This window comes from Sciurus vulgaris (genome assembly GCF_902686455.1).
Source record: "Sciurus vulgaris genome assembly, chromosome: 11".
NCBI lineage: Eukaryota > Metazoa > Chordata > Mammalia > Rodentia > Sciuridae > Sciurus > Sciurus vulgaris.
This window is the reverse complement of record NC_136472.1, coordinates 26,345,835-26,357,627: the sequence shown is the minus strand read 5'-3', so window position 1 is coordinate 26,357,627 and position 11,793 is coordinate 26,345,835. Positions and strand designations below refer to the sequence as shown.

The window sequence follows — 11,793 nt, the reverse complement described above, 5'->3', positions numbered from 1 at the left end:
TATAGTGCTCTCTTCCTAGCATGCTCAAGGCCCTGGGTTTGTTCCCGAGTACAGCAAACTAACAAAAAACAAAACAAAATAAAAACCCAGCTACAACAAAAACCCTTTTCATCTTTTAAAATTCATTGAACAGTACTCATAAAATGGGTGAATTATATCTCAATAAAGCTGTTATAAAAAGTGTTATTTTGTTTTGATTTTGCCACACTGGGAATGGAACCCAGGAACTGACACATGCCAGGCAGGCGATCCACCGCTGAACTACACCCTTAGATCCTTCCTTTCCCTTCTAAGGAACTGGGATTGAACCCTGGGGCACTTTATTACCTTTACTACTGGGTGACATCCCTGGACCTCTTTTTTTTTTTTTCTTTTTTAATTTAGAGGCAGGGTCTAGCTAAGTCTCCAGGCTGGCCTTGAACTTGCAGTCCTTCTGCCTGGGCCCAGTCGCCAGGGTTGCAGGCGTGCGCCACCACACCACCGCAGAGGCTCTTCCCAACCTCGTCTCCCTTTTATTTTAGGGGGGACCTGGAATCACCGCCCCTCCTTCCGGCCGGTCGGGGCAGTGCGCGGTGCTCTTCCTCCCTCGGCCGGCCACAGCTCCGCTCGCAGAGGTCGTGCCCCCTCAGCTGGGATCACGACCCCTCCCGGGGGCAATCACTGACCACAGGCAAGAGCCCCAGTGTCACCAGCCGCAGGCTCGCAGGCCGGTGGCCCAGGACGCGCTCGGCACGCCGGCTGGGACCCGCTCCACGCCGCCAGCCAGGTCCCTCCCCCGCGCCGGCGGCCCCTCCTCCCGAGCCCTGGAGCCCGCCCCAGGAGCCCCAGGCCACTGCCCGGAGGCCCAGGGCTGCGAGCCCCGGATCTCGGCGCCCGAGCCGCCGGCGGCGACCGCGGCTTCTTCGCGGGAGGCCGCCGGCTGCCCGCAGACCTCGCCCTCGTCGTCCTCGCGGTCGCAGACCTCGAGCCTGGGAACGAGCGGCACGTCGCCGCGCCCGACCGGGCGGGGCCCGATGGCGGCCTCCGCGTGGATGCAGGCCGGCCTGGCCCGGGTGCTCTTCTATCCGACGCTGCTCTACACGGTGTTCCGCGGGAAGGTGCGGGGCCCGGCGCACCGCGACTGGTACCACCGCATCGACCACACGGTGCTGCTGGGCGCGCTGCCGCTGCGGGGCATGACGCACAAGGTGAGCGAGGCGGCGAGGCTCGGCCTTCGCGCCGCCAGCCCCTTCGCGGCCTGGCCCACCCGCCCGGGGAGGCCCCGGGGCCTCCGCGGCCCTTGCTGAGCCCGCTCTTTGCCTCGGCAGCTGATACAGGACGAGAACGTGCGCGGGGTGATCACCATGAACGAGGAGTACGAGACGAGGTTCCTGTGCAACTCCTCAAAGGTGAGGGGCCCGGGCCCCCGGGGAGGAGCTGGAGCAGGGCGCCTGCCAGCCTCGCCCACTGCCCCGGGCCCAGGAGTCCTGGAGAAGGTTGGGGGGAGGATGGACGCTACAGTGACCGTGCTCCAAGACAGAACTCCCAAGCTTATTTGCCTTCTTGGGAGAAGAGTCGGTCTGGTCCTAAAAACTGAAATGGCTGCAGTTGGAGATAGGCTAGAAACGTGAAAGGGAAGAGTAAAGTTGACAAACCAGAGGTAGTGCCGCGCCTTGTAGTCCCAGCGCCCTGGAGGCTGAGGCAAGGGAATCACTTGAGCCCGGGAATTGGAGACCAGAGTGGGCAATATTTGAGACCCGTGAATCTACATTGTGTACAACCATAGAAATGAAAAATCATACCCCATTTGTGTACAATGAATCAAAATGTGTCTGTAAAAATAAAACATTTTAAATAAAATAAATAAATAAATAAAACAAGAGATGGAAAAGTTGACAAAATCCTATTACCCTTTATGCACAAAATTCCTTCATTTCTGTCACTCAAATCCGTGAGCCCGGTATAGGGATACACATGTGTGCTCTCAACAACTCAAGAGGCTGAGGCCGAGGATCTCAAGTTCGAAACCAGCCTCAGCAACTTAGCGAGCCCCTGTCTCAAAACACAAACTTCAAAAGATAAAAAGCGCTGGGGATGTTAAGCGCCTCTGGGTTCAATCCCCAGTACCCCCCTCCCCCCGAAAAAAAATCAGTGACTGAAATTAAAAAGCAAAAACTTGTGTGCCTTGCTCATTCCATCATTTATCCATGTAACGCTTATTAAGCATTAAGTATGGGTCAGGCACTGTTAGGCATTTAAGATGAAGTCCCTGCCAATTGTAAGAAGAAAAGCCCCTCCCAACGCTCTTCCTATCTAAATGTCATAAAACTATCCATTGAAAAACTGAAACGAGTTCATTTGGCTCTGATTTGGGTGAATTTTTGCCATATTCATGTTAGAGATTATGGTTGAACTCCAAAATACCATCATAATAAAGTTCAGTTCGAAAATGTAATTTTCATTAAATATGAATGCTTGCTTGTGGACACTTCCACAATGGTTATTAGTAGATGGTGCCCTATTATTACTGAACAATTATTTTTCTCTATTATACTGATATATTTAATGAAAATGCTGTTAATTTCAACTCTCAGATTTTTTGGAAGCCTTAAATTTGTGACTCACATTTTAAATATATTAACCCAGTGATTCAGGAGGTTGAGGCATGAGGAATGAAAGTTAGTGAGATCTTGTCTCAATATAAAAAAGGGCTGGGGATGCAGCTCAATGGTATAGAGCACCTCTGGATTCAATCCCCAGTAATAAGGGGGGAAAAAAAAGAAAAAAAAAAAATATATATATAAATACACACACACACACACACTAATTAGTGGATGAGAATGTAGCTCATTGGGAGAGCATGTTTGGCTAAACGTGTGAGGCCCTGGATTTGGTCCCTAGCACCACACACACATACATACATCACACACAACATGCACGCTTGTGTATGTATGTGTTAGTATGTATGTATTAGTCATTCTTGACGTGTGTATGGTGCTAGGGATTGGACCTAAGGCCTTGTTCTACTACTGCACTACACCCCTATCCCCTCTTGGCGTACATTTTAAGGAATGGATAACAGTTCCCTAGATTTACTAAAGTACTTTGCCACAAGGTCTCAGGGATCATGAGCCAAAATAGTAAATGTTCACTACTGTGGTCAGTCCTATGGTGCAAGGGAAGTCCGAAGTTACTGGGCATCCACAAATATGCTTGTCTTTCTATGTGAAGCATTGACATTTGTAAAATGGAGCTATATCATCCCACTATCCTAAGGAAAAGAAGTCTCCAAGGCAATGGTTCTCACATTTTAATATGCCTAAGAATCATCTGGCAGTCTTGCTAAAATTGCACATTCCTACTTACAACCCCCAGAGATTTCTGACTCAGTAACTTTAGGGTGGGGACCAGGAATCTGAGTATTTAGCAATTCTGCAGGTGTTTCTGATGCAATTGATGCATAAGCTACAAGCTGCAAAACTCTGCTTTCAGTTTTCCTTAATTTTATGAGTAGAATTAAATACAGACCTTCATTCAATGTCATAAAAATCTCAGATACTCATAAAAGAGGTTAATAAGAGTAGCTGAGATTACAGGCATGTACCATCACACCCAGCTAAATAACTCGGTTAGCATTTGGTTATTTCAGGTGAGTTTTTGTTTGTTGTTTGTTTTGGTACTGGGGCATTGAACTCAGGGCTTTTCATATGCTAGGCAATCACTCTGCCACTGATCTATATCCGCAGCCCAACTTTTTAAAAATTTTTTTATCTTGAGACAGGGTCTTGCTAAGTTGCTGAGACTGACCTTGGACTTGGGAATTCTTTCCCAGCCTCCTGAATTAAAGGGATTCCAAAGCATGCGCACCAGTACACCTGGTTTAAAGAGTACTTTACGAATAGTGTGGGGCTGGGGTTGTGGCTCAGGGCTAGAGTACTTGACTAGCATGTGTGAGACACTGCATTTGGTCCTCAGCACTGCATAAAAAAATAAACAAAATAAAGTTATTTTAAAAAAAAGAGAGAGAATAGTTCAAGGGCTGGGGATATAGCTCAGTGGCAGACTGCATACCTAGCATGTGGTACAAGGCCCTGAGTTTGATCCCCAGGACCACACACACAAAAAAGAATACTTTAAATCTTGGACATAGTTCTAACTCAGCAGCATAGCTGCGTGATAAAAGCCCAGTCATGTAATTAGCCATTTTTAGGGCATTTCTGAAAAAATTTCTTTTTTAGAAAATAGAAGAGTATATTCACCTTGTAGCAAACCCTGAAATTTCCTGTTGCTTTGCTGTTCCTTGGGAGACCCTCTTCATTCCATCCACATTGGGTTTCTTTCATTCTGTTTTATGCTGGTGGACCTGGTTTCAGGAGTGGAAGAGAGTAGGCGTGGAGCAGCTGCGGCTCAGCACAGTCGACATGACTGGGATCCCCACCTTGGCCAACCTACACAGAGGAGTCCGATTTGCACTCAAGTACCAGTCGTTGGGCCATTGTGTCTATGTACATTGTAAAGCTGGACGCTCCAGAAGTGCCACTATGGTCGCAGCATATCTGATGCAGGTATTTCTTTTTCTTTTCTTTTTTTCTTTTTATTTTTTTGTTTGTTTGGTTTTTATGATGAAGGTATTTCTGGACTGACTTCATTTATAGTAGACCACCCGTCTGGCAGCCTTCCTGGAGAGAGGCATTATCCAATTTCAGGCTGTCAGGAGGAAGCATGGTATCATGCAAAGCACCTGAGTTTCCTGGCTAGGCTAACCTCTGGCTCTGCCATTTGCCAAAGCATACAAAAGTGGGTTCTCCTCTCTGATGTTCAGTTTCCTCAAACTAAATAAGTTATGAAGCTCAAGTTCTCTCTGATGATGTTTCTTCAAACTAAATGTTATGAAGTTCAAGTACTATAGATATTAGTGCTGATCACCCTTCAGCTCTATAGTACTCAGGTTTCTTCAAATATTTCACATTCTTGGATGTGGTGATGGTGCATGCCTGTAATCCCAGCAACTTGGGAGGCTGAGGCAGGAGGATCACAAGTTCAAGGCCAGCCTCAACAACTTAGGGAGACCCTTTCTAAAAAGAAAAAGGGCTGGGGCTGTGGCTCAGTGGTTAAGCCCCTGGACATTAGTTTCTAGAAAGAGAGGATCCAAACAAAATTTCACTTATTTGCTGACTGGCAGTAGGATGCTTTAAAAGTATTTTAAGTCAGGTGCTGTGGCATGTACCTATAGTCCCAGTTGCTTGTTATGCTGAGGCAGGAGAATCACTTGAGCCTAGGAGTTCAAGACATTCCCCAGCAACACAGCAAGACCTTGTTTCAAAATAAATAAACAAACTCATTTTTGTTACCAGTCTGGCCCTTACAGAGTATTTACTAAGTCCTGTGGATAAAGGACACAGAAAATGTGGTAATCTGTCTAGTTTTGTGTTACTGTGGAATGGTGAGTATATGACTGAACAATACTAAAACTTCAGTATAAAAAGGACTGGGGATACATGTCAGTGATAGAGCACCTGAGTTCAATCCCCAGTACTAAAACACACAAAAGCAACCATTTTATACTATTTCCTATACATTTCTATTGGTGGTTCTGGTGATTAAACCCAGGGCCTAGTGCATGGGAAGCATTCACACTACCACTGAGTTGCACCCCCAGCACATCCTAGAAAGTCTTTTAACCAAAATTCCAGCTCAGAGCCCAGGATATTGATTAGACCTAGGCAGTTTTGAGCTTAGGATCTCAGCTTCACATGTTTAACCTTCTTTTTCCAGAGTTTGGAAGAATAAGAATTGGCCTGTTTGACAGAAATGATTACAGTGCTCTCCATTTATCATACATGGAATTTTTTTTGTTGTTGTTGTCGTTTTGTTCTGGTTTGGTTTTAATATTTTTTTAGTTGTCAGTGGACCTTTATTTATTTATTTATATGTGGTACTGAGAATCAAACCCAGTGCCTCAGTGCTCAACCACTGAGCTGCAACCCCACCCTTGTTTTGTTTTTTGAGATGGGGTCCTTTTATGTTGCCCACACTGGCCTTGAGCTCTTCAGCTCAAGTGATGGTCTTGCCTCAGCCTCCCAAGTACCACACTGGTAATAGAGCATGAATTTTAACACTCTTCCTCGAATCGACTTTTTTTTTGGGTGGGGGTACCAGGGGTTGAACTCGGGCACTAGATCACTGGGTCACGTTCCCAGCCCTATTTTGTATTTTATTTAGAGACAGGATCTCACTGAATTGCTTAGGGCCTCGTTTTTGCTGAGGCTGGCTTTGAATTTGAGATCCTCCTGCCTCAGCCTCCCTGCTGCTGGGAGCTACTGTGCCCAGCTAAAATGGACTTTTTAGAAAAAAGAAATTCTAGGAGTCCTTCAGCACCTTACAGGTCTAGGGCATCTGAACACTTGTTCCTTTCTTTCTCTGCTGATTTCCCAACCCTCTACTTCAGGTACACAACTGTAGCCCGGAGGAGGCTGTAAGAGCCATTTCCAAGATCCGGTCCCACATCTACATCAGACCTGGCCAGCTGGAAATTCTCAAAGAGTTCCACAAGGAGATTTCTACAGAGGCAGCAAGATGACATTTATATCACATGAAAGACATGAAATATGTGGATTTGAAAGAACTAGACAATGCTGCTTGATACAAAATAAAAGAAGTTTTACAGGACCAAAAGGGCTTCAGCCCAGACTTGACATAACAGAAATGTGCTAAGTAGTGGACAATTTTCTTGTATCTTATTTTCCTAAGTTAACACTGTCGTATGCCTACAGAGGAAGAGATTCAGTGTGTCTAAATCCTTTTTTATTTATATATATTAATATATTTTTTTTAGTTGTCGATGGATCTTTATGTACTTATGTGGTGCTGAGAATTGAACCCAGTGCCTCACACATGCCAACCAAGCACTCTACCACTGAGCCACAACTATAGCCCTAAATCTTTAAATTTTTTTTAGTTTTAGATGGACACAATACCTTTATTTATTTATGTGGTGCTGAGCATTGAACCCAGTGTCTCACAGACACAAGGCAAGCACTCTACCACTAAGCCACAACCCCAGCTCCTAAATCTTATTTTCTTGAATAGAACCAAAGAAATATTCATTTCAACAAAAATCTATTGTGTACCTAAAATTATACCTAGATATTTAATACCATAACTCAAAGACATTTAATAGTAGAAGAAGAAAGAAGAAATACTTAGCTATGGCTTTTTGCTACTGTCAGAACCCCAACTTTACTGACCCTGTGAGGTACCCCTCACACTTCTGGAGCAGTGACCTGCATGTAGAAAAGGATGCATGGGATGCAAGCAGGATTGCTGATTTAGAAATGCATGGTTATGTGACTAGTTCCCCTTAGGAAGTCACCCCTTGGGATTCAACATGGATGCACACATCCTTTCAAAAACCTTTTATTTGTATGAACAGTTCCTAGCTCTTGATTTAGCTTAGAGCTTTTAAAAGAGCAGAGACCTTATATATTTGAGTTTGAAAAACAGATTCTGCTATTAATCAGAAATCATTCTTTCTACTTTCTAGCTTACCCCTTGGAGTAAGCCAAAAATAAAACCAAAGTTACTTTTTCTGACAGAAGATGAGAAAACAATAGAAGGAACGTCCTAAATTCTAGAGTTGACTCCTGCTGGTGAGGTACACCTTCAGCTAAGTCCACTCTTCCATCCAAAGCCTGAAGGAAAACTTAACACCTAATTCTCGTGGTAAAATGATTAACTAGCCACCTCACAGGCTAGTTGGGATGGGGGTGCTCCTATTTTCCATTGATTAGGTAAAGAGGGGAGGCTGTGCCTAAGGTCTGAGAAAAGGCTCACACGTAGCAATCTGTAATGAGGCACAGGATTAGTGGGGATGGCAGAGAACAGGCTGGCCAACCTCTCAGTTCAAGCAGCCAGCTGTGCAGCAACAGTCTAAAAATCCCCAAACAGAACACACCTAAGTGTTCAGGGAAGGGATGAGGCGCTGCCCAAAATAACATATTACTGAATTGGGGCTCAGGGGATTTTTAGTTTGGGGAGGAGCCCAAAAAGGGGAGGGTGAAGGAGTCAGATGTTCTTCCTGTCACCACCTTAGGCCAATACGAACTGCAAATTGGTAAGAAGCACCTTAATGCCTCTCGTGACAGTTACCGCTGAGGTGGCAGGGTCAAGTTTGTAGGTATTGGCATCTCCCTTCTTGTATCGGTCCCTGAAGACGTAGATGCTCCCATTACAGCTGGCAATCTTCCAGAGAGATGGGACAGAACTCCAGGCCTCAGGAAGGCAAAGCCTTGTGAAGCTGTCTAGCAGGGGATTATAGCACACCAGGGAGTCCCCTTCAGCCACAATGAACACCAGATCCTTGTGCACCGCTGCATGCATGCGTCCTGCAAAGGGTAGCACATAGGGCTTCACATGGCACTTGTCTGTCTCTGTGTCAAAGCACTGGATAAGTCGGGAAGGTTTAGTAAAGAAGTCCAGGTCATTCTCTTCACCCCCTAGTAAGTAGATGATTCCGTTGAGGTTGGCACCAGCGGCCCCTGACACAGCCACCTCTAGCTGAGTTGTCTCTGTCCACACGTTATCACCTACCCGATAATAGATGACTGCATTCGAGAGGGTATCCTGCAGTGTCTTACCACCCAATGAATATATGGCATCTTTCCCGGGCACAGACACCAGGGTATGTTGGAGCCGGTCTCGGGGCAAAGGTGCACACCACTCCCAGTCGACAGTGGCATTGTTGCACTTCCACATGCGCCGTGGGATGGAACCTCCCACCACATATAAGTCTCCGCCATGCTTGCAGGCTGCAGTGATCTGGTGGCACAAGCTATTCTGGCCACTTACACTGATGGAGTCATCTTCAGCACAGTGTAAGGACACAGCTAAGGAGTGGGTACGAGATGACTCTTTTCCAATAAGGTAAATGTGCACATTCTCCCCAATTTCCTGTTGCCAAAATTAAAATCATAAATGACACGTCAGTTCAACTGAGACACATATCCTTAAAGTCCTGAGCCTCATACTTGTATTCTTTTGTACCTATTTCCCTCCAGTCACTGTTTGTCATCCTGACTCTTCTAACCACTCTCTTTCAAGCATTTGATGCTGAGGTAGAAAATCTGTTTTGCCACTCACTGTTGCAACTTTTAAAAAAACTCATATAAACTGTGCTTCAGGCAAAGGATTATTAACCAAATGATTAAAGTAGTTCACTTGAGGAGCTTTGAAGCTCATAGATTGGTGGCTTCTGGGGTCACAACACTCCTCCTTAAACATCATAGCAATTTCAAGCCATACACAGTTTATTCAACAGCATGAAAGAGGCCAGGCTAAGTGATGGCTGGAATGTGTGGAGATTATGTTGCCCGGTTCTTTCTTTTTATGCTGCTGGAGATTGAATCCAGAGGCACTTCACCACTAAGCTATATCTCCAGCCCTTTTTATTTTTTTATTTTAAAACAGGGTCTTACTAAGTTGCTTAGGGTCATGCTAAGTTGCTAAGACTGGCCTGAAACTTGTGATCTTCCTGCTTCAACCTCCCAAGTTCCTGGGATTACAGGTGTGGATCACCACACCTGGCCGGTGCCCAATTCTTAAGAAATCTGCCTTACCTTCAAGCTACTCCTGAGTGACTCTGCGAAAGCCTCTCTTTCCTCTTTATTAAAATTGATCCAGGCTTCTATTGCTTCTGTTGGGTTCTGGGAACATGGTACTCCATCTGTGACAGCCAAAGGAAAAGCATGCTCAATGATAACCTGACAGTTTGAAAGGGAAATTCAGAGCAAGGGGCTTTAAAGATGATCCAATTTATTTGCCACGGAAGCAACCTACTAGGGTGAAGACCTCACATCTAAAGTATGGTTTTACCTCATGTGCAGGGTCAGGACTCTTACTTAGTGGCCCATCACTAAAAAGTTTATCTTACATATCTTGATTCATCATCAATTCACTTAGGAAACTAGTCTCATAGGCATATGCAAAGTATAGGACAGATGAGAACACTTAAGCATAGGACAAATTAGCCCCTCACTACTACCTTTAGTGGGAAAGTACTGCTTCTCTAAGGTACTCTGTCTCTAATGGCAGCCACACTGAATCTCAACTCAACTTCAATCTACAGTTCTACCAAGAATAATAATACAAACTAATAGCAGGAAGTTTGAGGGTTTCCATCTGTTGAACTAGAACAACCTGAACCTTATAGTCAAGTAGTTGGGTATGATGTGCCCTCTCCCTATACTTACCCGAGATGATATCAGTGAGTAGATGGTGGGGCAAGTGGAGAAATTCCTCTGTGCTCTGCAGCTGGGCCAGGTGGGTCTTGGCACAGTGCTTGGCCGCAGTGTAGAGCTCAGGATCACTGTGCCGATCTGCCAGCCACATCACCTGAAGGCAGTTTCCCACTTGCACTGTCCGGGCCAAAAACCGAGAACATTCCTCAAAGAGAGATGTCAGTTGATACATGTCTGACACCTCATAAATTTCCTGCAGCTCATCAGCTCTAAGTTTCACAGTCCCATGGTAGATATAATCAACTAGGAGCTGGAAAACAGATTCACTGACGTCCTGCAGCACAATCACCCGATTGTGAGCCTCCTTCAGGTTAGAAGTGAACATGGACCGGAAAAAGCAGCTCTGAGCTGAGAGGACCAGCCGGTGCAGCTGAAACTCCCGGCCTTCTACTGAAATGGTGACATCAGCAAAGAGTTCCTCCTCCAGACATAGTTTCATGATGCCTTGAGCCACCCGGCCTGAGTGGGACCGATCTTTGAAAGTGTAGTTCACAAAGTAGTTCTCATCCATGGATGCTCCAGGCTCCTCTGGTGATTCCATGGTAGCCAACTTCTCTCTCTGCCAGCTGTCTGCAAAACAACCCACCTTGAGTAACTTGGGGAATCACACCCTAGTCTGTGAATCCAACTGTCCAACTTAGGGAGGGACAAGGAAAAACTGAAAGCAAAGGGAGTCCAGACTGGCCTCTCCTTCAACTAAAGTTGAGTTCATTTTCCTCTGAGGTGCCCTTCCCTAATGAAATCAATAAAACCGCAAACTCTTGATGTTTTGCCTGAGAGAATACTGACTATTCCTCTCCATAATGTAACAGAAGACTTGGGATTTAGGTTAACACATGAAAGCAAGGGGCTGGAGAAAGTCTATGATCTTATAAGCCCTTAATATCTAAATAACATGGGCATACAATTAGTAAGAGAATGCAGAAGCACACCAAACAAACAAAAAACCTCGCCACGTCCTTGTGGCTAGTTTCCCTCTTCCCCTGCACACGGAGTTCAGACTCTCCTATATGAGGCTTGGCCTAGGACATTCATCAGCCTCACTTTTTCTCTTTTCTGGGCTTCTGTCCCTCCTTTACCCGCTTGCCCTAAGGAATCTCTAAAGCTCTGTCCCAGAGCTTGAGACAGAGCCCAGCAGTCCCCAGCCAGGGGCACGAGGAGGCCCATGCCCAGTGTTGGGTCCCCGCTCCACCTGGAGTCACCTAGGAAACCGTCGCTAGGGAAACCGTTCTCCCCACCCCCGGACCCCTACCCACTCGCCCGCCCTCCTCAAAAGCTTAGCTCAGGGAGCGGGGGAGGGGTATGGAAGGTAGAACGCAGAACAACCGCCTCTTCTCCTCTCACCAGTCCGATTCTTCAGTGTCTTTGCCGTCTCTTCAGCCTCTGCCACAGCGAGCTAGCGCTACGTTCACCTCACGGTTTCCCTACTTGTCGGTCTTGTTTTCTCACCTGCGTTCCCTCCTTTCATCCCGGAGCCCGCAACCCGGAACCCCTGCTTCCGGCCCCGCGACCGCCCGGA

The 11,793-nt window shown here is 46.2% G+C and overlaps 2 protein-coding genes across 2 annotated transcripts; one reads left to right on the top strand and one right to left on the bottom strand.

The window, feature by feature from the left end:
• The first annotated feature begins 898 nt into the window (after positions 1 to 898).
• PTPMT1 (protein tyrosine phosphatase mitochondrial 1) lies at positions 899 to 8,010 on the top strand. Its single transcript, XM_079105053.1, has 4 exons — positions 899 to 1,187; positions 1,308 to 1,388; positions 4,353 to 4,544; positions 6,428 to 8,010. Exons 1-4 carry the CDS (start codon positions 1,014 to 1,016, stop codon positions 6,557 to 6,559), a joined length of 579 nt encoding a protein of 192 aa, XP_078961179.1. The 5' UTR covers positions 899 to 1,013; the 3' UTR covers positions 6,560 to 8,010.
• Positions 6,736 to 11,774, bottom strand: KBTBD4 (kelch repeat and BTB domain containing 4). The gene is made up of 4 exons (XM_079105034.1): positions 11,619 to 11,774; positions 10,227 to 10,844; positions 9,594 to 9,700; positions 6,736 to 8,928 (listed from the first exon to the last, which is right to left on the bottom strand). Exons 2-4 carry the CDS (start codon positions 10,813 to 10,815, stop codon positions 8,068 to 8,070), a joined length of 1,557 nt encoding a protein of 518 aa, XP_078961160.1. The 5' UTR covers positions 10,816 to 10,844; positions 11,619 to 11,774; the 3' UTR covers positions 6,736 to 8,067.
• Positions 11,775 to 11,793: the final 19 nt, after the last annotated feature.

Excerpts from the sequence above, each read along its gene's own strand:
- PTPMT1 (XM_079105053.1), top strand. The coding sequence starts at position 1,014 with ATGGCGGCCTCCGCGTGGATGCAGGCCGGCCTGGCCCGGGTGCTCTTC. Across the intron at positions 1,188-1,307 it reads TGCGGGGCATGACGCACAAG|CTGATACAGGACGAGAACGT; the intron begins GTGAGCGAGGCG and ends TTGCCTCGGCAG. Across the intron at positions 1,389-4,352 it reads TCCTGTGCAACTCCTCAAAG|GAGTGGAAGAGAGTAGGCGT; the intron begins GTGAGGGGCCCG and ends ACCTGGTTTCAG.
- KBTBD4 (XM_079105034.1), bottom strand. The coding sequence starts at position 10,815 with ATGGAATCACCAGAGGAGCCTGGAGCATCCATGGATGAGAACTACTTT. Across the intron at positions 9,701-10,226 it reads ACTCACTGATATCATCTCGG|ATGGAGTACCATGTTCCCAG; the intron begins GTAAGTATAGGG and ends TGGCTGTCACAG. Across the intron at positions 8,929-9,593 it reads CACTCAGGAGTAGCTTGAAG|GAAATTGGGGAGAATGTGCA; the intron begins GTAAGGCAGATT and ends TTTTGGCAACAG.